The sequence below is a fragment of the Anoplopoma fimbria genome, chromosome 15 (assembly GCF_027596085.1).
Source record: "Anoplopoma fimbria isolate UVic2021 breed Golden Eagle Sablefish chromosome 15, Afim_UVic_2022, whole genome shotgun sequence".
In the NCBI taxonomy this organism is placed as follows: domain Eukaryota; kingdom Metazoa; phylum Chordata; class Actinopteri; order Perciformes; family Anoplopomatidae; genus Anoplopoma; species Anoplopoma fimbria.
This window is the reverse complement of record NC_072463.1, coordinates 22055594-22082781: the sequence shown is the minus strand read 5'-3', so window position 1 is coordinate 22082781 and position 27188 is coordinate 22055594. Positions and strand designations below refer to the sequence as shown.

Here is a 27188-nt window from a genome sequence, read left to right as displayed (position 1 = left end):
ATGAGAGTAGAAATGCAGGAGGAAGAGGAGGAGGAGGAGGAGGAGGAGGAGGAGGAGGAGTGGGCCGGACAGCTGAAGGAGAAGCTGCCCGTTCCTGGTGAATAGATCAAAACAACATAGATGGTGTTTTTTTGCTGGATTTGGATAAATATTGGAAAACATTTCACTGACATTGTAATGTAGGACGGCACAACCATCATCATCATCATGTAGATTATTGTATATACTTCACCTCCTCTGCTCACAGTTATCCTCTTACCTCTGCAGGCTGCGTCTGCTTTTGTCCATTAGCTGTCCTTGGGTTTGGTCTTTCAGGTGATTTTTCTGCAAAAATGAACACATTAAAATAAACCGAAACCATCAACAATAATCATCTTTTCATCTCTTAAATCCCTCTCCATTCCGAGTTTTAACAGTGACACCCCATCCTCTTTAAAAATACATTATTATTATTATTTATTTATTTTAAATGTAATCCACAAAGCAAGATTCGAGCTCATCACATCAGTCCACAACTGCCCCCAGGGGCAATTAGTTAGTGCACACACACACACACACACACACACACACACACACACACACACACACACACACACACACACACACACACACACACACACACACACACACACACACACACACACACACCACCTCCAGCTGAGGAGTGAAGCGTGTAATTCCTACAAACAAATGGCTCATTCAGAAAACATTGAAGTGTCAATAGTAGTTAATCACCTCTTCACATGCTCAGATATGAAAGCCACATTTATAGTTCCGTGACTAAATTAACTTTGACACACAACATACTCAGGTGACAATCAACACTGAAGTGCATGGGACCATAACTGATGCATTTAGATATGCTCAACCCCAAAACATGTGGGTGTACAAGGCTGCGTTTTGTTAAACTACACAACTACATTTCTTACTGAAACTGGATGTACAGACTAAACCTTGAATTATAATTGTTTTTTTATTTTTTTTATTATATGGCTGATCCGTAAACAACACTGCATCATAGTTGTTTGTCAGCTTCTGAGAATAGATTCATTTGGATCGGTACCTAGTGTGCACCATCAACACACTGCTGTAAATCTGAAGCACTGCTGCTCCCTGTGAATGAAATATAGTCATTATTATAGTGTGTCAATTTCTAAATCCTATATATACGTGTTTAAGTTTTACCACATGTGCTATATCTTCAGATGTTTGATTTTCTCATGCCCCCCAATGTGGATATACATGTACATTTTTATTCCTGTTCTATCTTTATTTTGTTGTATAGTATGTGTATTTATTGTCTGTGTAGTTGTATAGTATGTGTATTTATTGTCTGTGTAGTTGTATAGTATGTGTATTTATTGTCTGTGTAGTCTGTGTAGTTGTATAGTATGTGTATTTATTGTCTGTGTAGTTGTATAGTATGTGTATTTATTGTCTGTGTAGTTGTATAGTATGTGTATTTATTGTCTGTGTAGTTGAGCTGCTGCAACACTTGAATTAATAAAGGAATATAATAATAATAATACACAAAAAAAAAAAAAAAAAAAATACTTAATGTTTGCAGAATGAGTGAGACAGCTTATCAGACATAACCTGGTGCTCTGCTGTTCATGCATTAAAATCAGTTTTATTCTGAATTGGAATATTATTTCCCACATATTCTGCTTGATCTTCATCACAAAAACTAGACATATTTAAATGGTGTCGGCACAGGGTTTTGGGACGTGCTTGCACTTTGTCCATATCAATTAACAGCCATGCGAATCATTAATTCTCCTGATCACAAACAGGTAAGAGCTTCATTTTCCCAAATTGCCCACCGGAGCTGCTGAGGATCCCTCTGGGTCCCGCCTACAACATGCGTTGCCACTGGTAACACGACGGAGAAGGGGCGGGGTTTGAGCGTGAGCAGCCAATAGCGGAGCCAAACGGCGTTGAGTGACACATTCGACTCGACCAATCACAGCGTTAGACCCGCCCACGTTGCATGCCCCTGCCCGCTGCCTATATAAAGCACACTGACAGCTTGCTTTTCTAGTCTGATCGCTGATCGTCTGGCAAAAAAACAACAAAAAAAAAAAACAGGATCCTTAAAGAAGAGATATCGGGAAGAAAGAAAAACAACCTCAATCGACTAACTCAACACTGATTATAAAACATGAAAGCAATAAGCCCAGTGCGGTCCTTCCGGAAAAACAACGCCAATCTATCGGAGCACTCCTTGGGAATCTCTCGGAGCAAGACCCCGGTGGACGACCCGCTCAGCCTGCTGTACAACATGAACGACTGCTACTCCAAGCTGAAGGAGCTGGTGCCCAGCATCCCCCAGAACAAGAACGTCAGCAAGATGGAAATCCTGCAGCATGTCATCGACTACATCCTGGACCTGCAGATTGCGCTGGACTCCAGTGTCGCACTAACCAGCCTGCATCACCCTGCTCGGCCGGGGCAGGCTGCGTCCAGGACCCCCCTGACCACCCTCAACACAGACATCAGCATCCTGTCATTACAGGTAAATTACACCAGAAAACCAAGGGGAGTGAGAATGGAAGTGGAGCAATAAGCCTGGTGGTGTTGTGGATGATGTATAGATAGTGGTGTTTTTCCATTTGTGCGCATAACCAGTGCGCCTTTGTAGCCTATGCGTAACTCGCACAAAATGGCTTGTTGGGGGAAAAAAAGAAAATGGCATGTTTTTTTTTTTTTTTTCTTTTGTACAACAGGAGATGAGGAACTACATAGCAGTGGTGTGTGTGTGCATGCATGTGTGTGTGTGCATGTGTGTGTGTGTGTGTGTGTGTGCATCACTAGACACTTGGTTTGGATAAAAAAGATGAACATTTGGTGTGTTTGTTTGTTTGTTTTCAGTCCCCGGAGTTGCCATCAGAGCTGATGACAGATGACAGCCGGACTCTGCATCGTTAAAGCGGGTAAGTAGGCTGCTGCATTCTGTCCGGGGCTCCCAGGCTCCGCTACAGCCTGTCTCCCAGTCTGCTGGAGCAGAATGGGACTAGAATTACCAGTCACCAATGCATTTGTTCCCCTGCTAATGTGGTTGCCTGTAATGGTCCCAGTATGTTTTTTTTGTGTTGTTGCATGAGAATGCTGCATGGCTGGGGATCCGTTATGATAAGGAGCAGACAGTTGACTTAACTTGAATCCAAATTTGATCATATATTTAAATTTTTTCCAAATTCTGTTGCAGAGCCTTTATCTCTAACAAAAAGATAAAAGCAGGACTGTAAACTCAGCAAGGTGAAGCTTTGATAGAATCATTCTGTGACTCATCTGCTGTGTCTTTCTTATTTGTTTTTTTTGTTGAAATGGAAGAACATTTGTCTCCAGGCTGCTTGTGTGACTGTATATAAGTAGCAGTCAGGGTTGTATTATACCCTCTCGTGTCTATAATGAAGAGCATCTGCAACAGGAAAAATAATGGCTGTTTGGATTACTGCTACTACGATGTCTGCACATAATTGGTACAAGAAGTGGGTAGGCGCCAGCTGAGCGGCAATTACGCTGATTCTTCCCCAGATTGTAGGCTGAAGTTGTGCGAAAAGTGTGTCTGTGTGTGTGTGTGTGTGTGTGTGTGTGTGTGTGTGTGTGTGTGTGTGTGTGTGTGTGTGTGTGTGTGTGTGTGTGTGTGTGTGTGTGTGTGTGTGTGTGTACTCTCTCTCTCCTCTCTCTCTGTGTACATCTGGAGTGCAGGGTTTGCTTAGTATTGGGAGTGTTTGGTTAAATGTTAAAAACTGCGGCTTCCTCCCTGGCGCCAGTCTGTCCGGATCTCTGCCCTGTTTGCATTTTCTAAACACGCCTCTCTTTTTCTCAATCTTTTGCAGGTGTTTGGTCAAGACGCAAAAAACACACACACACACACACACACACACACACAGGACCTGGGGAGCAGGACTTTCTCCCCCATCCCCCTCTCCTCCTCCTCCTCCTCCTCCTCCTCCTCCTCCAACCTCTGTCCTCCAGGCCTGGATTTGTTTTCTTTTTTCTGCTGACGCTGAAATCAAGAGACTTTTGCTTATTATGGGACAATCTAATGTGATGTGTTTTCTGTATGGACACTTCATTATTATTTAACTTAAGACTTTTTTTTATTTTTATTTGTGGGTCCTTTCTGGAAATGGAAGGAGAGTGGGAGGAAAAACGAGATTATTGTCACAAGGATTATTTCCCCCCCACACACACCCCTGTCCCTCTCCTTGTCTTCGCTTTTTTTGCGGAGGTGGGAACGTGAATAGAAAAGACAACTTGGTTAGTTACTGTAAAAAGTTTAGTCTTGTCTTGTCAGAATTGTTGGCACATGAAGGACTGGACGTTGTTTAAAAAAAAAAAAAGTAAAAAAGTAAAAGAATGAAACCTTGTGAACTCCTGTCGGGAGTTTATCTTGTATAGTTGCAGGAATTTGAAACTTCTGCAAAAGTGTAATGTTGTACTTAATTATGCTGAAACTTTTTATAAAAGTAATGTAAATTGTACCTTTTTTATACAAAATAAATCAAAAACGCAACTTGACCATGTTTCATTTGGGGGGGGGAGCGTGAGAATTCAGTGCTGGTACCAGTGCTGGTACCAGTGCTGGTATTACTGGTTCAGAAGACGTCAAACCAGTGCGTAAAACCCCGTTTCCAAGCTGACTTATTCTAGAACTATAAGGACATGTATGTACAGTTTCCAGAGTCCTCACCGACCTGCAGTATGTGACCTGTAATGGTCTAAAACACGGTGCATAAAAGCTTATTTACTGCACTTTTACTTTCTCACATGCTATGTAGTGTAAACAGGATTAAATGATTCAGCGTGACAGGCTGAGCAGTAAAGCACTGGGCTGTAGGCCGTTGTGACAAAACAACAAAAAACTGGAAAATTATGGAAATTTAACTTAGGTTGAAACTGGGCCATTTATGCGTAACGGATTCAAAAAGTAATATCTCACTTATCAGAGAAGTAATTCCTCCTCATATTTAAACATGTATTTGCCTTGGACTTTGTTGCATTCCGGTATTCTCTCAGTTTAAAAAACAAAAACCCAGCTTTAGTGTCCAATGTTTGACTTTATTAGCCAGAAACATTAAAGTAGAGCTGCTGCTGGTTCCTGCGTCCAAATAACCAGGTAGTCTGTGAACACAGTGAGCCAGAATATGATGGGATGTACTGCTTGTATAATTCAGATTCTAACAAATATTCAATTAGTGACCAACTAAAAACTCTTAAATGTCCCAAATGTGGTTTACAGCAGTGTGTTTGTGTTTTGAAGGTTTAAATGACAGGCTAATAAAACCCCAGCTGTCAATCATCTCCTTCCTGAAATACAGCATGGCTTCTCACATATTTTCACACCACAGAGCCGCCAAGCTATTTGACGATTGTACCCCAGGGAGCACTTTATGAGATCTTCCTTCATTAACGTGTGAAAAACCCAAAAAACCTCAACTCTTTACATGATAAATGTGATTATCATATACGGACTTTTCACTGCTTTACAGTGAATTTGCGAAAGTACCTGAAACCCTTCCTCGGAGGAGTCACTGCGCTGTGCTGGTTCCCTTCAGTGGCTTTAAAGACTGACAGGCAGCGGCAGTGACGCCAGCCTGCAGCACGTTTGTATGGACAGTGCGCCATCTATCGGAGGAAGTAGGCGCAGTCAGTGACGCCCTCCTGCATTGTCCCTGTCTGCTCTTCTGTACTGCGTTTAGGTTGAATATTAAATGTGTGTAGAGAGGACTGTTAGTTTACAACATTCTGGTAAACTCACAAGCTTTACCCGTTCCACTGAGGCGTCTCTCTACAAACAGCTTATGTCCCTGCGTAAAGAAAAGAACAGAAAACATGAGACTACATTTCAAGGGTCCACAATACAAAATGTTTATTGAAGTGAACGCCTTTTCACATGGAACTATGGAAAAGACATCGCCACTTTGGAGACGAGTGCATGCACTTCTTCCATCACAGAAACTGCCAACAATACACACTACACCACTGTCTACACTGCCATCTATTTTAATTATTCTCACCACCAAACACTTCAGAGACAAAAGTCCCCAGTAACACGTAGCTTTTCCATTCGTGACTACATTTCCTGATAAACACCTCTTTTTTTTTTTTTTTGTAACGTATAATGTCCACAACATGTAACATTTCATCCCTAGACTACTAGACTTGACTAGATTATTTTCACAACATCACCATATTCACACAAGAAAGAAATCACTCTTGGCAATGTCAATTTGACCTGACTGAAGTTTTTTTTGGTATCGTTAACTTCCAATTGTAGTTATTAATGAGTCTTTAGATTTGTAATTTTTTTTGGTCTTTTACGAAACCAACTAAGTAAAACTTTAAATTGCACGACTCTTGATTCACAACAACACATTTCCTTCCCAACAGTAAAACACATATCTACTCTAATTCTTTGGAACACGTCACATCACTAACAGTCTAATAACTTCACCAGCAACATCATCAACAACAACAACAGTCTACGTGGCTTTTTTTCCGGACTAACGACCAGCTTCTCAGAGGACACTCTCCGTCTCGTCTCCCAGGCTGATGGTGCGCAGGTTCTGGTTGTGGATAGCTGCAGTTGTGGTGTTGGCAGTGCTGCTGCTGCCGGGGGTGATAATGACAGCTGGCGAGACGTTGATGCTGGAGGAGGAGGAGGTGGTGGAATCCGTGCCTGTGATGTTAACCGCCTGCTGATGGCTGTTGTTGGTGTTAGTGTTGGTGGTGTCGTCAGGCCTGTTTGCATTGTTATTCAGGGTGCTGATGCTGGTGGTGCAGTTGAGGTTGCTGACCTCGCTAGATGGCCACCCTTCGTCTGGGCTGCTGGCCATGAGGCTGGCCTCGGACGGAGCCTCGGAGCAGATGGACATGCGGGCCACCGCCGTGTCCTGCAGGCCGCTGAGGCTGCTGGGGAGGAGGCCTCTCTTCTTCACCAGACCCTCCAGCTCCAGTTCAATCAGGCTGGGCTTCAGTGCATCTCTCTCTCCGTCGGCGTCTCCTTCAGCCTCCTCTAGAGAGCGGTCTGAGGAGCTGTCACTGGAGCGCATCCCTGAGTCCGACGAGTCCTTCTTATCCAGGAGGATTTCGGTGAGGAAGCCAGGCTTGGTCAGGAGCCCAGTGGGCTGGGAGCCGCTGTGGGAGGACGAGGCACCAGCTCTACCCTCTTTGCGGAGGAGAGGTGTGGTGTTGTCCGACTCCTCCGGGCCGGAGTCTTCATCGCTGGGCAGCTTGTGGTAGAATGACCTGCCTACCTTCCGTGAGCCTGGAATCCTGGATAACGAGCTGTGGTCCAGCTTCTCATCCTCTTCACTGATGGGGTCTAGAGGCTGGGCATCGGTCCCTGAGGGGAAGTCTGTGGCATCGCTAGGCTTGGAGCCTCTCTTGGTGAAGGACTTGCGGCTGTCTTGGTCAGCTCCTTCCTTGGCCTGAGGAGAGGGAAGAGGATTCAATGACAAGAACATGAATATGTAGAGTATCTTGTGCTATTGGCCAAGAGAGGCCTCTGAAGAGGGGATTCCCGTCCCTCCCTAATGTGCCAAGATAAACAAAGACTATAAGCAAATGATTTAGAAATTTAAGAAGCAGAGATCTCTCTCCCTTCCCAGCTCAGAATAAGACATTCGCTGTTGCACAGGCCTGAGGAGTTGAACTTTTAAAAACACAAGTTTAAGAAAGACATAACAAACAGCCTCAGAAACTACGTCAACACAGTTAATGACAATAGTCACCACTGTAATCAGACCGTGGGAGCTCAATTTATGCTGTCAGTGATGCAATGGCAAAATCTCAACAGTGTACTCGTGACTGTCCACCCACCCCTTTGTCCTCTGAGCCGGCAGCCTGAAGGAACTGTCCAGGGTGGGGCTGCACGGGCCTCTCCCCAGCACCGCCGGACATCTCCACCTGCGCCATCTGAGAGATGTACTCCCTGTAGGCATCATGATACTCAGCCTGCTGCTTGTCTGTCAGCTTGCAGATGTCATTTGAGGATTCCTGAGAGTTGAGGCTGGACATGCTTGAGGTGTGGAGATTTGCCACCTGACGAGATGAGAAACAGTTGGACTGGTGTGCAAACATCCACGTGAGTTTGTTGAGTAATATATATTCATGTTAAAAGGAACTGCTGTATGGTTGTGGGCTGAGAACCTGAACTGACATCTGAATATCATAAATAGAGAAATGTGGCACATAAAAGATTCTATAATTGCATTAGTAACCAATGAAATATTCAGAACATGAGCATGAGATACAGTAAAGAAGTATCTGGCAAAGGACGCAGATGGAGTGGCAATGAAAGCTGTGGTGTGTTTTCAGTGTAGAGATGATGTGAATTTGAAAAAGATCACAAAGTGAGATCATAAAATAGCAGCAGAGCCAGCTGTCTACGTGTGAGTGTTTGCTCATGTCTCAGAGATTTGCAAATTAGGAATGGGGAAGGTGAAAATAAAAAAAAAGAACAGGGGGCCCCTTGACACCTTTTGGTGTGCTGCAGTGTGTGTTAGTGTATTTTTAATTCTGCCATGTTTAAAAGCTCCATAAGCTTCATCTGCCGAGCTCTTTTTCTCACTCGAAACCACATTAATGAGAAACCAGTGAGGTCAACAAAACACTGGCTGATGCAGCCGACTTGTGGCCATGTGACAGTTTGATGTGTGTGTGTGCGTGTGCGTGTGTGTGTGTGTGTGTGGCCGTGCGATTCCATTTGCGATTTGGGTTACACACTCACACTTATGCTTACCCCAGCAATGTTAAGGCCTTTTATGTCTTAGCTTGTTTCTATTGGTTAGTATAATGTGCATAGACACACATACGTCTGTCTGATCCTCTCTGCTGTTGTGGTACGTTTACACTTAGCTCCTGACAGGAGGACTGACCGGCCAGTGTGAGTTGTTGCTGTGTCTCGGAGGTTCCTCCAGCCCCGCTCCGCTGAGCTCCTCAAAGCTGAGATTCAGGCTGAAGGCTGCCGCTTCATGCTGGGCCCCCCCTGAGCGTCTGCTGGGCTCCCCGTGGTGCAAGCTGCTGTCCTGCTCGCTAGCAGCTCGGGACTCATCTTGAAGCAGAGCCTGGGTTTCAGTGTGACGTAGTTCCATCACCTGGGAAAGACAATGCAATTGATTTTTTCAGATCAACACGCCATTTGACTTTTGTTACAGGACACAAAACATGTTTTGAACAACAAAAAAGTGCTTGTGAGAGTGAGCTGTTGCCCAAGTAGATGGTAGCTGTCCCCCCTTTTCCCAGACAAAACATCCCTTCATCCAGATATCAGTCAGCCATCTTGATCCAGATGTCTGTGCCGGCTGCGACCTGGCAACAACAACACTGGAGAGCGTACGGAGCTGTAAGGCCACCGCACTTTCCAGCTGCTCCTACATGAGCTCCACATTGGATCTCTGGTAAATCACGACCAATCCAGGGCTCTGGTTTGGTATTAGGAGCACAGACAGACATCTGATGAAGCGGAGCCGCCTACATGTGTAAGTGATTTCAGCCACGGCTCAGCCGACTGGACTCCTGGCTGACCGACTAGCGCCCTTCTCGTAATACGGATTATGAAATCTCCATCCCAATATCTTGGAGACAAGATGTCCTATTATGGGATGTTGTCTTGCTTATTTTTGGACTGACGTATATCAACAGGAGGAGTGTCTGCGGAGTGTCACAGAGGGAGGAGTGTGTGTGCAATTGTGAATCTATTTCAGGCCTTGACTCTAGAGTAATTAAAGAGTTAAGATATTGTTGTTGGTGGACTGATGATTTCTTTATCCCTTATATCTCGCTAGTATACTTGATATGAAACAACAAACAAAAAAGAAACACTATATATATATCTATCTATCTATCTATCTATCTATCACATCTATATCTATATAGATGCCAATAGCAACAGTATTAAACCAGGCTGTGAGGGGAGTAAAGAGACCACTTGAGGAATCGAGTCTCACCGTTCCCCTGAAGAGCTGCCAGTCGCCGAAGTTCATCTCCATCTCTTTCTTCAGCTCATCCAGGTTGCACTGAGACAGCACTCTACCATTTATGTTAGCCTGCAATGGACAGGGAAGGGACTGACTGGTTTGTTGCATCAGGCTACAAAAACATCACAATCCAATAAGGAGGCATCGCAGGAGGAGATGCATGAGGAAAAAAGCTACACAACCAGAAAACATACAGTAATTATCTGAGAGAGTATTACTAAATAGATCTGGTTTTGAATGTTATTGACAGGAGTACCTTCTTGATGGTGGATGTGTACTGAGGCAGCATGCTGGGGTCGATTCCATCCAGCTGTCTGAGACGCTCACACACGGCATCTGTGTTCATTGAGCTAAGCAGGACCGCAGGGGAGACCTACACACACACACACACACACAAAATAAGAATATAAACAACTATATTCAGAGTGTTTTTGTGAGTTATTGTTACCAGGGCAAACTCGCACACTCTGTTAGACCAACTCATCACTCCTAACACATTGATAAGAGCAAAACGAGCAGCAATTTCTGGCAAGGAGACGTGCAGGCCTGTTACTGTGAAGCACACAGAGGTGCAAAACCACAATCCCACACAGTAATTCTCTCTATCAGTCACACAGTGTAAGTGTCAAAGTAAACAAAGCTGCAGACCTATCCAGATCCACTGTTACCTGCTCTTATTCTTTTTCTCGGCGTATATATAAGCACATAAAGTGTGTGCACAACACTTAAGGGATGGAGTCTGTAAGTCTGTGGGTTGCTGTTGAGCCGAGCCACACTGAAGCAGCTACGAGGCTTTATGTGCCCAATACCGGTGGCCTGTTGATGTTGTCTGAGGCCTCACAGACAGCCAACATGCCACCCGCTGGCACACAAACTAAACAAACCTCATTCACCCTCCTCCACCCGCTCCCCTCCCTTTCTTCACTCGCCCCTCTCCCCCTCTGGTTCTGCTTGTCTTGAACCCTCACTCTTGTTCCTTCCTTCCTTCCTTCCTTCCCTCCCTCCCTCCTTCCTTCCTCTCGCATTCCTTCCCTCTCTCTTTCCCATCCCTCTGTTTCTCTCTCCCACCATCCCTCCCTCCCTCGTCATCTCTACTCTCTCTCGGCTATTAACACCATTAAGACATGGCTTCAGACTAAGCCCCCTGGCTTTGTTTCTGGTTTCGAGGGAGAGAGGAGCGGAGCTTAGTCCGACTGTGTAGTTGTTGGACAAAAAAAACAAAACAAGAAGCTCACACAATACAGTACACAATAGTAGGTGCCAATTTTCTGTAGCGGTGGGCAAGAGGATGAAGACTGGCACTCTGGGACTTTAGCTACTGTTCATGTCCACTCAGTAGTGGATTTACTCTAGAATGAAACTGTTAGTGAATCTACTGAACTACCACAGGACGTGAAGTTGTGTTCTGCATTTACTTCCAAGTGATGAGTTTATAGTATCTCCTTCTACAGCATGCTTGGTAGTACTGAACTAGTGTGTTAGAAATGAGGTAGAGGTACATGGATGATGGAGAAAAGGGTTGGATGCAGAGATGAAAGTAGCCATGAAAGCGGAGCTGTACCTGCTTTAATTTGTAAGGCAGCGACTTTAAATGCTTGAAAAGGAGACAAAAAGGAAGCAGACGGACAAATAGTCAGACAAAAATACGAACAGACATTTATAACATTGTGAAGCAGGAGCTGTACCTGTGAAACAGGAGAGGGGAGGGGTGCCGAGGCAGAAATAGACAGACAGACCAGCACACATGTTGAACTCATCATCAGGGGCCAGGAGAGACATAGACAACAGAGCAGACAGACAGACATCTATCTGTTTCACAGCAGGAGTGGAGACGGCTCCTTTACAGTAGCTGCATGTCAGAATGGAAAAGATGAGGCTATAGGAAGTAGAATAATTACACAAGGACATTTTGGCTTTTTTGCCGGAGTCAGCAGGCTTTTGCAGTCATAATCTTTGCAGACAGAAAGGATTGCGGATGAGACAGAGACGGAGACGGCGAGAAAGACCCAGAAAGAAAAAGAGACATCTCTCACTCTGCGCAGGAAAAAAAAAAGCAGAAGTTTCAATTCAGGGAAGGCCTTGAATAAGACTCCTCGATTCAGACTGCAAACGCCTGTTCTAAGAACGTGAGCGAAAGCGTATATGTCTGCGGGTGTGTCTGCCTGTGTTTGTGTGAACCCTCCCAGTGTGTGTGTGTGATAAGACTGTAATTACAGCTGGGCTGAGCTGAGGGCTGGGCAGAAGGATGGGGAAGAGGAAACAGAGCTCTGTGAGGGAGGAAGCGTCTTGGTAAGGAGATAAGCTCCACCAGCACTGGGCTCATTGTCAGTGTGTGTGTGTGTGTGTGTGTGTGTGTGTGTGTGTGTGTGTGTGTGTGTGTGTGTGTGTGTGTGTGTGTGTGTGTGTTGCCAGCCCCAACAGTTGCTCTGATGATAATCCCGGCAGCCCGAGGAATCCATACTCACACTTATATCAGCGAAGCAATTACACTGGGCTATATCCAAAGACACGCATAAATGTGCGAGTGTGCGTGTACGTCCACATTCACAGATTTGCAGAAATACAGGCACATGTGAGCACCACACAAAGAGATCAAGTGTGAACCAAAAAAGGGATAAGATGGGCTAATATACATAGAAAAATCAGAATGGGATGAAATGAGGAAATTTATACTAAGGAGGAAAGGAAACAAAAGCACAAGGGAAGATATGAGGAAATAAAAAATGACAGGGATGGAGGTTTAAAGAAAAAGAGGAAGATTGAAGCAAAAAAATTTAAAGACACAAAAATACAGACGGAGAATGGAGAGAACATTACATAGTAATCTGTATTTAAATCTTTCAAACGGCTCCTCTAAATGCTTTCTGGCAGCGCCCTGATAAGTGGCTTTGTGGTGCAGAAATCTCCTGAGTGGTGTTATCATCAAATTGTTCTAATAGTGGCTGCTCACTCTTAAAATGTCTGAATATCCGAGTTTCAGTCTGTTCAACTCAATGTTTTCCTGAAGTGTGTTAACGACGCTTTTAAGTCCATTTATAAGAGAATGTGAGCGGCTACTGCGCCAACATCAGAGTGAACTCCATTCAGCATGTTATATTTACATATGTTGAAGCTTGTGAGAAAATCCACCTCTCTTGATGGTAAGCGGGCGTTCATCGTTGCACCGGATGCCGTATGTAATGTAAGCATTCTGCAGCGAATGTGACAGTCTATATTAGTTATCTCTTCTTTTGTAAACCACAGCAACAAAATAGGTAGTTTGCAAAACATATATGCGTGCATGTTATGCAGTCAACACAAGAAATGACAAATGAGGTTCGTCGACGTGCAGATAATGAAGGACTGGTGGCATATTTGCATATCCGCATGGCTCCACAACTGTAACTACATGTTACCATGGTGGGCTCAGAGGGACAGGAGGGGAGGCCTTCTCTGACATCCTCTGCAATAACATCCTGACATGGGCACAGAACGGAGACAAGGATTGTGTAGAGAGAAAGGCTAGTGAAGGTTAAATTTATGGAATACGCTTTCACTGCTTTACTCCAGGTTCGCAAACTGAACGGGGCTTGAAAGAGGCGTACGCCACTACCCGCACAAAAAGTTGTGATCTATAAAGACAAACTTGACGGGGGAATTCATAAAAGGAAACTTTTGGAATCAGATTTCTATTTCCTCATTTGTATGTACCTAAATATTTAGAATGGATCCTTTGAGCTGTTTTATAAATGAGACCCTTGGACAGTGGTTGGTTAAGGAAAACAGGGTGATATTGAAAACATCAGTAGGTAAAATGTAAAGGTAAAACAAATTACATCACACTAAGGAAATGGAGATAAGGGGAAGGAGAAAATAGGAAGTGTAAAAAAAACAGGAAGTGTAAAAAAAAAAAGAAAAAAACAGAGGTTACAAATTCATGTTGTAGGACAACAGAATGGACATGATCGCATATTAAACATAGCATATTATAAAATAGCATAGCAATATTATTGTTCCACATAATAGCACTATTCACTTTATTTCTTTGTAAGTTATATAAATACAAATGGAAGATCTCCCTTAACTGGTACTGTTTAGAAACAGTGAGTTACAAACAGGAAACAGAGAGCCATGAGAGCAGGACCAATGAATTCAACTTTCAATCTCAGAATCAATTTTGTTGCATTATACAAATACTACTACTACCACTACTAGTCTATTTGCGGGTGTAATCATTCAGTGTGAGATAGAGGCACACGTCAGATGGCTCTAATACTTTACTTTACTTACAAGTCCGTTGGTGTTGTCCTTATGTTGACCATGTGGTTTAATGGAGGGGCGCGAGGATGAGGGGACATGGTGGGAGAAAGGCCGTGGCAGGTGATACACATGATGGGGGAAATAAGGCTATGAGGGGGAAAAGGAGGGAGGTAAAAAAAAATAAAAAAAAAATCATATGAGGGAGTCCAGGCACACACAAACAAAATTGCAGAAGTGAAAAAGACTCTATTGATAACTTACTCACCTTTTCTCAGTAAATGAGGTGCAGGGTATTTAAAAACTGGGTAATATGGTCAACGACCTGTTTACTGAACAGTTTTTTCAGGTTTAACTGCCAAATACAGAGCTGCATTATGATAACATGCAGAGAACTGAGCATTTAAATTTAGTAAGGGCCTTTTTAATAACAGTGTTGTTGTGGGGACAAATGGGTGTCACTTCTGTTGCTGTTAGATAGTGGCCAGCAATTCCAATTTTATCCACTTTGTTTATTTTTAGATCATCAAAAAGATTGTTTTCACTTACTTTTTTTACATAAACACAGAAACCTGATGGACCTCTAAGTTTAAGGTAGAGGACTGATAATGTACACATAAGTCTCTTTCCTGTCTCACCCGGTTGTAAAAGGGGTGCTGAGGGCCAGTCATCCCACTGAAGTAGGCACTGTGAGGCTGAGGAGGCAGAGATCCGGTGAAGGAGCCCGCTGGGGAGCAGGCGGCAGGGGGCTGGCCATAGCCCGACTGTGGACGGGGCACTGCCTCTTGCATGGGCAGCGTGGGATAGGTCACTCCTCCCATGTGCATCTGCTCCCTGGCCGCTCGCACATCTAAGAGAGGACAGAGCCAGAGGGGGGGAAAAAGGACAAGAGAGAGGGGGGGAGAAAAGGAAGTGTTTATCTGTGATGCCGATGATCATGTCTTGGCTAGGACTACAAAGATCTTTCAGATCCACCCACGCATCAGTAATTTAGTTTTATTTCATCATCTCGAGAGAGTTTGGACAGTTGTGAATCCACAGAGAGAGAAAAAATAAAATAAAGAAATCAAACAATTGACATCAAAATTCCTTGATTCTTGGATCACTGCAGGGAATACAACAAGACGCTTGTTCCTGAACATGTTCTTCTCATCCAAAATAGAAGACAATCAAACAACAAAATGCTGGAGAGGAAACGAGCGCAGATGTTACAATAACAACAATCTTCAACTGTGAATTCTGTTCTCACTTTGATTTCTATTACTCCGTTTTTGTTTTCACAAACCAGCATGCGCGCTGATATTCTGTCTTTTCCAAACGATACGCCCGCACAGTGACGTCTTTGCTGTCCCTGACAAAATAAATGTTACCCATGTAAACAAAGCAGACCATGTGAACTCATAGACACTATCGCATAAGAAACTTTTCCACAATTGTTTCCCCATGGATCAATTTGACTACGAAAGGAGTCGAGTAGGCGCTGAGGAGGGAGCTTTGGTGAAACCTCCCAAATTAAAGTTAAATAAGCTTGGAGACAGAACAGAGTGTCTCTGTGTGGCTGGCATGAAAGTAAGAACCAGAAACAGAAGCAGGCACCAGAATGTCTCCTGGTTATACAAGTGGCTGCTGAATGACACGCTGAGTGAGACCCAATCCAGCCTGCGAACACAATGGGGGCCTTATGATGTGAGTCAGGCTCATGGGCGGGTATCACTGACAGCACTGCCCACTGGCTGGCCACAGGACACCGGGCACTAAGCACCGACTGGTGGAGGGAGTGCGATGACTGGGTAGGAGCACTGGTTACCTTCCGCTCCACAGGGACACGTGTAGAGGTGAAAGCACCCACACACTTTTGAGCGCACACACACACACACACAAATAAATAAACACATGTTCTGAGGATACATATAAACGCCTACACACTTTTAGGATTGCTTTTGGACTCGCAGACTGGACGTCTGGTTGTAGAGCTTGGTCAGCTGCGCTCTCCATGACTCAACTTTAGCTCAATGGAACAGACTTTGTGTGTGTGAGTGTCGTCTGCGGTCTCATAACACTATGATGCAGCAGCTTCACACTTGGCGTCATTGACACTCCTGTACAGGCTGAATGGACACTGACGCACGGTAGCAAAAGTACAGTGCCGCTCTGGCTTACAGTTTAATACGGATGCACTATTACGTCACAATTACTGCAAACTGTGAAATGTGGTGCATGTGGAGGCAGATTGGTGACAGCGAGTGACAATTTTGTCCTGATCCCAGAGTTTTATTTATATAGCCCAATATCGCAAATTACAAATTTACCTCAGGGGGCTTTACGATATGACACCCTCTGTCATTTTCGACCCTCGCATCAGATAAGGAAATCTCCCAAAACAAAAAACACCTGTAACAAGCGGAAAATAATGGACCAAAACTTAGGAAGAGCTACTGAAGTGGGGATCCCTCTCCCACGACGGACGGACGTGCAGTGCTGTAGTAGAAATCTGCTCGACATTTGATTGTTTGGAAATGGGAAGCAGGCTGAGGGTTTCTGAGAGCCCCTGCAGAGGGTGATTTTAGAGCAGACCCTGCTGCAATATTATGAGTAATGGAACCCCAAATGAGCTGGCAGTGAATTCAACCCATCACGTAGAGGACAGTCCTGTTTCTCCAAGCTATTGTATGCTCAACCCTTTTATGTACCTAATACAAAACCGTACGATAAACCTCTCTCTCTCACGCACACACGCACACGCACACACACACACACACACACACACACACACACACACACAGAGAGAGAGACACAAACGTGTACATACTCCTTATCATGATGACAAATTAAAAGTGTGTGCAGGCTGGCTTGAAGAAACTTTAAGAATGAGTTATTTACTCAAATGTATTTTTTTGATGAAACAAATTAACATTATCTTGAAATAAAGTATACCAAACAGATTGTATGCAGTGTAAAACTTCAGTTATCTGGTTAAGGGTGTCAAATACTAACATGTAAGGATAAATGAACAGTAAAGCTAATTGTCAATTAAAAAAAAAGACTATAACTACTAAGGGTGCTCCGAATAGGATATTTGGGACCAATCACAGGGTCTATTTGAGGCCTTGTTTTTATCATGTAGCATTATTTATTGAACTATTCTTAACATGATTGTGTTATTTGTCTTGCTCGTTTTGAATGATCTGATCGGCTCTGCTCATCGACCTTTACCCAACAAACTATTTAGAATGAAGGTCGGCTGATAACGATCTGTGGCTGAATAATGGGAGCAACCTTAATGCTTCAGAGCTTCAGGAAAAACGATTGAGTTGATATTTGTATTGAGGTTGTAATTTTTCAAAACTGCTCTTACCAAGGTCAAGAATAAACCAATCTTATTATTGCAATGTTCCACGCAGTCACCACTTCTCATCCAAATAAAACAAATTTCGATAGCGCCTTAGTAGCCTGATAGTTACTATGCATGCCTCTTAACCTAAATGTCTCAGGTTCAATTTCAACTGTGAAACCTTCGATGCATGTCATAGCCCTCTCTCTTTCTCTCTCCCTTTAAAAAAACAAATGCACTGTGACGTGTTAGACGCCACTCTCCATCACCATCATCACAGCACCAAATGAGGTTAATATCTTTTGGTAGAATGTTAATCCCTGCAGCAGAGCCCTGGAGACTTGTGAAATCTATGCCAAGGTGCACTGAAGCTACTCTGGCTGCACATCGTGGCCCAACTTTAAAGACTTTTTAAAGCTGGTTTTTACTTTTTTTTATATTTTCAACCAACTCTACAAATACTGAGTGTGTATGAACCTGCTATGATCTCCCTGAGTTTGGGGTCCAGGTTGACGGTGCAGGGCAGGAACATCTCAACATCTCTAGCAGCGAGAACGGGCGTCCTGGACGACAGGAAGACCTCAAAGCTGCGGATGTCTCCATCAATCTCCAGCAGCGGTTCTACGTCCTTTGTGGTGGGGATGTTCTTGGAGATTCTTCAGGGGGAAAAGAAAAAGAGAAGGATTTTAATTTAGCAGGAGTTTATGTGACGATGCTTTGCTCTCTCCAGTAAACATAATAGATATTTATAAATAATAATCTTAATGATTTGCATTACATTACTTTTTGGTAGAGGGGAAAACAAGAAAACAAGTTAATATATGACTCAATTCTACAAGTCTTTACTGTGGAAAACCAAATGCTTATAAAAGACAAAGCAATAATGTGCGAAGTATTATTGGCACATGACACAAATATGTCAACATGTCAGTTTACACTAAGTTCTGACTGCTAGCTCAAAGGCTCACATTCTGACGAAAAAAGAAAAGAGGAAATAGCAAGCGGTACTGTTAAGATGGTAGAGATATGCAACGGTCATCATCATCATGAGAGCAGAGAGATAACTGGATTTAGAGAAGGCACGATAGTGAAAGGGGGGATGTTTGAGGACAGATAGAGTGAGGGATGTTATCTTTTCTCTGCAGAGGAGGAAACCTGAGAAGATGACAATCAGGGTAATTTAGCAAGCAGCAGACGGAAGCGCCTCATGATGCGCTGCTACAGTTAACGTGATGTTTGTTATCACAGACCCCAAAGTAAACACCATGTTTGGAGATTGTTCCATTACTGCGTGATATAGTGTTTCCTGTCTATACTGCAGAAAACAACATTGTATTACATCAAGAACGTCAGATGTCAAAACAATTTATAGACACAGTGTTCAGTTTAAAATCGTTACAAGACTGCACAAACTCTGGCACCGTACAATGCAATCTAAAGCTTAAACCAGCTGTTTAGAAGGGACAACAGCATCTCTGAAAGGAGGAACACTGAAAATGAATACTGAAGTGTTGAAGTAGGAAATTCAATTTCAGCTGCACAAGGTTAAAAAAAAAGATATCAGTTTAATCAAGGACAGTGTAACATGCGGCCGAGGCAACAACAAAACCAAACACCAACAACCCAGAGCAATCATTACATCTCGTTAATCCCGTCATCAGACATGAACATATGAAACTCCTCGGAGTGACTTGTGACACTGACCATTCATCACCAGAATGTGCCGCTCTTATCAGATGAACAGGGCGACTCCAGCAGGGAGCAGACATTTTTCTCATCGCTGCCTCCATTACTCATCTGAACCCTTCATCATTTTTCTCAGTGGATACTTTTTCTCTCCCTGCATCCTACTTAACCTTCCCTCCTTCCAGTTCAACCTCAACTCACGCTCCTCCCCATTCATCACCCAGTCTGTGTACTGGTATGCTCTGCTGAGAACACAGCGGCCTGATGAGTTGGGTTTTTCCCTGGGCCTGATCTGTTTTTTTTCGAGAGTGAGCACAGGCTGGCCTTTCTGTGACTTGATTGGATGATTAGTACCAGCGCTGCTGCACGCTAGCTAAGTCAGCGTGAGGTCAGCATCTGGCGAGGGTTCAACACAGCACACTGTTAGCTAATAATCCAAACAATCAGATAAACTAATCCAGTTAAGAAACTGGCAGAAATGTTCACCGTCTGCCCAGTCCAGTGAGGCTCTCATACCTCAGTGATGGTGGACAAAACAAGACTGCAGCACCAAACTGCACTCAGTTATGATTTACATCATTTCAATTTTAGGCTTTTAGCAGATACTCATATCCAGACTGCGAACAGTGAGTGAAGAGGTAGGGGTCCAGTCCTCTGTTCAAGGACATTTTGGCAGGACAGATGGCTGGTGATGGACACATCTGCTGTTGCAGGGCTCGAACCTGTGACCTTGTGGTTACAGGATGTCTCTGACCAAATGTAGAAGTTTGGCAAGAAATACAGGGACGGAAGCCCAGCTGGTCCTCAGAGAGTCAAACGTGTACAATAGAGTGTCACAAGTGCAATCTAAATTATTGGCACTAAATCTATATTTTTCTTATCAGCAGACCAGCTCCAGGTGGGTCTCTCCATCCCCACCCAACTGCCAGTCCAGACACACAGAGTGAAAGAAGAGAGAATAGACTGTGAGCAGGGAGGACACAGCGGCACACAGCTGGGCTCCAGTGGACAAAGCCCTCTCAGTCTGTCTTCCACTAGAACCTTTAACAAGGCCCAAAAGGTCAAGGAAGCTCCATGTTGGCACACAGATGAACCCCCTCTCCTGTGACCTCTGCTGGGGAGGATGAGTGGGACTCTGAAGGCACAGATGTTACCCACACACACACACACCGACACCCACACCACACACACACACCCACACCCACACACACAAAGCGAGCGGCACGGCTGCTGATTCAAACAACGCCGACAGAAAACAATTGTGTAATGTTTACCGCGAACACCTGGGCAGTGAAGATGGGGCATTCAAAAGGCACAGATGAAGGGTGGAGTTTGTGTGTGTATGTGTGTGTGTGTTTGAGCGCATGTGCAGACACATGTACAGTACATGTGGGTGTTTGGTTCCTATTCCCATGAACTGTATTAACCCATATACAGACAGAGATCCCTTGCTTTTCCCCATTTCCAGCTGGCTTACTGCTGTTTATTTGTGGGTCTGCAGACACAGACCAACAGGAGCCAGTGACTCACACTCTCTCTCTCTCTCTCTCAAACACACAGTGACACACACAAATACACACAAACACACACAAACAGGGCACTTCCCTTTGCTATATAGAGAACATCCTCCTAATATTTTCTAAAGAATCTTTTTATAGGACCATGTAACGTTACTAAATGGTGTGTGCACACAGTTCAGTTGTAATGTGCCAAAACTAACAACAGACCATAATAATGAAACTAAAACTCACTAATCCATCGTTCTTTATTATTATAGTCGTGCATAGAAATAATTTCTTCATGTACATCGCCCAACGAAAATGGTATCCAAGAAGCTAGCAACAATGCATGCTTTGTCTGGCCTGCTGTTGTACAACATGCAGTAGCACAAACAGCTGCATCTTCCAAAGACAACCGGAAGCTGGTGAGAAGAACAAATCAAGGACACCCATCACTGAGTTACATCCAAACAGATCATTGGTGAAGATCAGACAGCATAGACCGTCAATGGATGTTTTAATGAAGAGAATTATATAAAAGCCAAAAGAAAAGACAAGTCAGTATTACTGAAATACAGACGAACTAACTGATGGTTATTTGAGTGATTCAGGCAAACATGCTGAACTGCATGCTGTTAAAGAACAAATAGTACCCACTACATGACAACAGAAGTTGGTCAATGAGGTTTAACCACTTCAAATGACATCCTTTGCAGTTAACTAATGAGATGTTGGCCTTGGCATTAAGCAATTGACACAAATGACTTCAGACTTAGTCATCCTTAGAGTGAACAGACGATACAGGCAAAAAGAACAAAGCCATTCTTATCAGCAATCGGTTGCCAAATGACAAGATGGATGCTCGGGTTGGAGCGCCAAGGAAACCGGCGTGCTACTTTCAAGCAGACCGAGGACGAGTAGGATAAAAGCCGTCGGGCAGCCCGGCAGCCGTTCCTGCACAATGGGCCCATTGACAGGACCCAGCTTATAGCCGCAGCAGTACAGGCGCTTTGGCCCAACCACTCAGTGTGGCGCGGCCACTGGGAGCTTTCTGAGCTTATCCAAATGCTAATAGGTCCCAAAGCTGACTGGAGCATAGCCTTTCTTCTCCTCTCAACCTCCCACACGCTGCAGCTGACGGGAACGAGCAGAATTCATCTCTCTATCCCTTCTATCCGCTATTTGGGCGCTGAAAGTATGAATGTGCCACTTGACTTTGCCTTACAGCTGCTCACTGTGCTTACGGACGACATAGCGCACGCACATGCCACAAAGAGGTGGTCTTGCTGCCAAACAATTCCATAAAGGGGCCCAAAGACAGAGAGAGATGCCTGCAGAACAGACAAACGCCTGTGCGCATTGTGTATGAGGAGCTCGAGAGTTTCAGTGTCAGACTCTGTGTGACCGGTACAACAGTGTGTGGGTGAAGAAGTTAACCAGACCCGGGTCCGGCACATTCCTCTCTTGGTCGGAGTCGCTGGCACAGTGTCTGCCAAGCGTGTGGATGAACTCAGCGAGGCCCTCTCTGGGAAAACAGTGGACGGGCGGATAGAGCAGCAAGCTGGCGCGTGGACTCACAGCATCAATGCTGAGAGAGGTTATTGTTACTTAGAAAGCTGCCAAAGCCTCCACCACCCCAAAAGCAGAGGGGGAGGGCAAAAATATGTTTTCACTTTAGATGACGCCATGTTCTTTGTCTCCTTAAAATCCAGGCGAATATCCTTGATTTGAATCAAATCCTTCAAGTAATGCGGACACCCTCTGTCTCTGCTTACCTCCGAGTCTCTGACTTTCTGTCGTTCTTGTCTTGGCTGTGCCAACTGACAACTTGTGGCAGCGTCTGCTTTCCATATACATTCGTGGCAAAGTTTAGTCCAATAATTGAAACTCTCTTGTACAGAGCTGGACCTGTGCATCCCAAAGCAAACCACAGAGACAAGCAGGCTAATGGGAAACACACCCGGCTGATAAAAACCAAGCTGCTCCGGAGCGAGCGGCCTCTCCTTTGAGATGGGCTCAGGACTCAGTGGTTCCCTGAAATGTTGATTAAACTCATGTGTAGCGCCGAAACGGAGCCTCCTTGTTCCAGACCCGCAAAAACCTTAACTGAACCCTCCCCTCACAGTAACTAAGGCCTCATTCTCGACAAATAGTAAAACACTAAAACCTCAGCTTGGTGATTTATGTGCCAAAAAAGAGCTTGGAGCATCTCAGGGCCATGGCAAAATCCGTTCATTTTGACACTAATTGCACCACTCAGAGTTCATATCAGCGCATGTGGTTGTTTGATAGCTGCAATGGTCAGTTGATCGGCCGTATGAAGCAGAGTTAAGTGGGGCGGACTGCGAAAGTAAAGACAAATGTGCTCTTTTGATAGGATCAGAATACATCTGGAATAAGTCTGGTATGGAGCTAAAATCCATACAGGGAGTGATGAATGTTAGAAATAAAGCTTTGGATTCTCAAGGAGAGAAATAACTAGACAGAGAGAGTATGTTTTATAACAAAACTGACTATTACAAGTGCTTCTCCGCTCCAATTTGAGTTTATGGGAACGAGGAAAAGCCTCTCGACATTGTTAAGAACTTTCTGAAGCACACTGCTCAAAAGACGTCAGTAGAAATATCTGATAACTAAATCCTTGAGCTAAACAATGGTGGGTAGCATGATCACACGCCAAATCAAAAGCTGCTTTAAAAGCAATGATGGGGAAGAAAAGGACACTCGTGATCCCTCCCATTATAGACTGGATAGCCTTAATCTTTAATTCGCCGTCTTTGGGCTTGATCGCTTGCGCAGTCGTTCTTTGCCATTTCCGTGGTTTTTTTTTACACACACACACACACACCCTAAAAAGGGCCTGACCTGCACTGCCAGGATGTTAACATCAGTTAAGGGCTGAATGTGTGTGTGTGTGTGTGTGTGTGTGTGTGTGTGTGTGTGTGTGTGTGTGTGTGTGTGTGTGTGTGTGTGTGTGTGTGTGTGTGTAACTATCAAGTGTGTCTGTGGCTCCCGCAGCGTCTGAGTGGCAAATCTCGTTGTCCACTTAAAGGTCAGCGCTGACCCTTTTGCAACCCTGCGCTGCTATTTATATTCAGCCCCCCCCACCTTCCAGCAGTTCCGGCACAAAGAGACATCAGAGCGGTGGAGAGATCAGCGATAATGCTCAACACCACAGAAATACCCCAGTATCAGGCAGATGTCTGCTTCTCAGCCAGCCTCCTCTGCCATCTCAGTGTCACATTTAAATGTTAATCCAACCTTGTGTCACTGATGGGACGACTATGACTAAAGAGCAGGGGCCAGTCAGAGGTGTAGTAGAGGCTTTTTTTTTTTTTTTTTTTTTTTTTTTTTGCATTTGATTCTTTATGCTTCCACAAAAAGGGAACAGAGCAACTCTCTTGTTTCAGACCAATTAGACTAATCCTTCAACCTCGGCTTACAGGCAGAAATGAAAAGGGCTTTGGGGATTTTCTAACAAAGAATGCTGCATGACGTTCTTTCCGTCCTCACGTGGTAGCCTCCACACCAAAATACACACGCACACAATAAGAAACTCACCTTGACCTCCCCCACACACACACACCTCCTGTTGTGTCACCTGTACACACTTTGTATTATTTATTTTTTTTACGATTTTGATCAGCACAGCAGGGGTTAAGTGGTGGTGGTAGCTGGCTGTGGCTGATTCATGTCAGAGTCACCACCGCCAAACACCTGAGGGATGAACGAACGACAATATTAGCCGGGCCGACACACGCACACGCACACACACACACACACACACACAAATCAGCAGAGGACCAGTTTCACTGTATAAACAGCCATGATGGACCCAGGGGACATGTGCATGAATCTGTGTGTGTCCACCAGCTGGACTATCTCACATGAAGCAGCAGCATCACCCGAGGCTTTGAATACACCTGAGACAGGAACACACCAATGGTAAACTCTTCTAGCCGTAATCCTGCTGGTATCCGGACTGATCCTCTGCAGCATTCACACACTTTAATTCTTTTACCTCGTTTTACCTCCTGGAATCTCTTTTTTCTTCTCAATCTCTCTTTATGCCTTTTTTTTTATTTTTTTATCTCATACCAACCCTCTCCGTTTCCCATCTTTATCTCACAGCTACCATACTTTCTTTTTTTTTGTCTCTGTCTTTATCTATCAACTTGTCAGTCAGGGGGTCTGTCTGCACACTGGTGTGTAGAATCAATGCCAGTGTCCTATCAGTGATGGAGCCAGAACTCTCTATTGAGACATAGGTGGTTTCACACCAGCCGTTACAAATTCGCACACGTTTTCAGGCCTCTTGGCAAATGGCAGTGCAATAAGCGATGGCATTAACAGTTTTACTCCGTCTTTCACTGAAACACCTCCTTTAGGGATTAAGCACGGGGTAAATGAGTTTTCCTCAGAAGAGGACACAGAGAAAGGGAAAATATTGGAGGTTTTTTTTGGAGCATCTGCCGTGCATCTAGATGACGAAGTGTCACAAATACGACAAGAATTCACATGAACAATAGACTGCGTTGAAAAGAATAAAGTCTTTTCATTTGAGGGCAGGAGAAGTTCAAAAGTATTCATCATAAGAAAATAATAAAATCTCGCCTTTTCTTTTTGCGGCCAGATATTTAAGAGCTTATTAAAAGATTCCACATAAAGGGAATCAGCCACATGAGCTTTGGAACAGCACTTTTATGCCGGCACATAATTGCAACCAAATTACAATAATTGTGCCAATTAAAGTAATCCTGAATGAAGAGAGTGTCATCTTAATGTTTCAGTACTTGGGATAAGAGTCTCTCTAATTAAGACTGAATTGCCTGGCTACGTATTCATTCAGAGTGCGATTGGTGGGAAAAAAAAGAAGTTCTGAAGTGTCCGAGAAGGGCCCGGCTCTAGTCACGTCTCTCAGAGGGGGCTTGTTTGATTGATGAATGCAGGGTCAGAACAACAAAACGGAGAGAAGGAAAATATGAAGGGAAGAGAGGAAAAGTTTATCTTTCATAAGCTGTGACTTATAAAGTAAAAGCATAAAGTGCATCAAGATTCTGAGATTTGTTATACGACTTCTCTGCTGTGTTCTGCCCCCCGCGCTTTGTGAACGTGTGTGTGTGTGTGTGTGTGTGTGTGTGTGTGTGTGTGTGTGTGTGTGTGTGTGTGTGTGTGTTGAATGCAGCATGCATCTCAGGGTCTGATTAATTACACTGATTCTCAGAGGAGTTGGGGGTGACATACGCTCTTGCACTGGTGTAAGAGCTAGGCTAGGTGTAGGTGTGTGTTTATATGTGTGTGTTGAATGTACACCACACACACACACAAGTTTTATGTGTGATCTGAGGTTTGTGCATGCATATGTTCAATCACAAATGCTTGTAGTTGCAAATAGTGTTTGACTGTGTGCTTGCTTCAGTTACAGCGTGCATGCATTTTGCCACAATTTGTGCACGTGTCTGTTAGCCTGTGTTTATGCAATAATTTGTGTGTGTGTGTGTGTGTGTGTGTGTGTGTGTGTGTGTGTGTGTGTGTGTGTGTGTGTGTGTGTGTGTGTGTGTAATGAACAGAGGATTCAGGTGCAGCGCCAGAAACACACTCCTGAGTGCGGCAGGGGCATCCTGGCACAGACAGGGCACCAGATGTCAGAGCAGTGCAGGAACCTGCTCAGTGGACCAGTGACACTTTTTTTTCTCCGAGTGCTGAAAAAGGGATCTTGGCTTCCAAGAATAAACTCTCTGAGGGGCCGACTGAACCCGCCCCCATACATCATTAGGTCCAAATATGTTAACCCCTCAACCAAAACACAGAACCATGTCACTTAAAACAAATCACCACTGTCAAAAAAATGTAAAACTAATAATTCAAGACATTGACTGACAGTGTTTCCTACAGACTGCATGAACAACCTTTAAAAGTCCTTGAAGGTGTTTCTAGAGATACAGGTGGTGACTGATCACGTCCCCTGATGTTGTCTTCACTTATACTTCCATGCTAAACTGGAAGGGTTTCGTTTGTGAATATAAAGCAGCATCAGGGAGAAACCACTATGATCTACCCACCATATACACAGAAGTCAGCTTAGTGCTCAACTGACGGCCAGCACAAAGATGAAAACTTCAGGAGATGTTAAGAAGGGTCTGCCCTAGAACATATTGAAAAATGTAAAAAGTTTATGCGTTTCTTGCTAATAAGGATTTAAGGACGAAAAAAACCCATACATTTGCATATTTATTTATTTTGGACCAAACGTATTGACATTTTGGAAAACCGTGTTTGTTTGATTTCCGATGATGAGTGAAAAAATACTGATACATATATTTTGAAAGAAGATAGTGTCTTGAGACGGTGTTGTCGGCCAATATGAGTGAACTGTAGGGGCCCCTATCTCCTGAATGTCATTCTGGTTAATCAAACCTTGTTCTTACCCTCTGTAAGTGTGTTTAA

General features: G+C 44.1%; 2 protein-coding genes across 4 annotated transcripts in view; one reads left to right on the top strand and one right to left on the bottom strand.

Moving 5' to 3' along the window:
- The first annotated feature begins 2032 nt into the window (after positions 1-2032).
- Positions 2033-4522, top strand: id2a (inhibitor of DNA binding 2a). The gene is made up of 3 exons (XM_054613938.1): positions 2033-2515; positions 2872-2933; positions 3843-4522. Exons 1-2 carry the CDS (start codon positions 2162-2164, stop codon positions 2926-2928), a joined length of 411 nt encoding a protein of 136 aa, XP_054469913.1. The 5' UTR covers positions 2033-2161; the 3' UTR covers positions 2929-2933; positions 3843-4522.
- A 1240-nt stretch (positions 4523-5762) lies between these two features.
- kidins220a (kinase D-interacting substrate 220a) overlaps positions 5763-27188 on the bottom strand; it is a 44961-nt gene continuing 23535 nt past the window's right edge. For all 3 annotated transcript variants that reach the window (XM_054613525.1, XM_054613526.1, XM_054613527.1), the window contains 8 exons: positions 18034-18212; positions 14864-15075; positions 14259-14375; positions 10246-10362; positions 9960-10058; positions 8889-9107; positions 7831-8052; positions 5763-7439 (listed from right to left, as the gene is read on the bottom strand). In XM_054613525.1, the coding sequence (XP_054469500.1) occupies positions 6528-7439; positions 7831-8052; positions 8889-9107; positions 9960-10058; positions 10246-10362; positions 14259-14375; positions 14864-15075; positions 18034-18212 (2077 nt within the window). In that variant the 3' untranslated portion in view covers positions 5763-6527. The remainder of the gene's footprint in view (positions 7440-7830; positions 8053-8888; positions 9108-9959; positions 10059-10245; positions 10363-14258; positions 14376-14863; positions 15076-18033; positions 18213-27188) is intronic.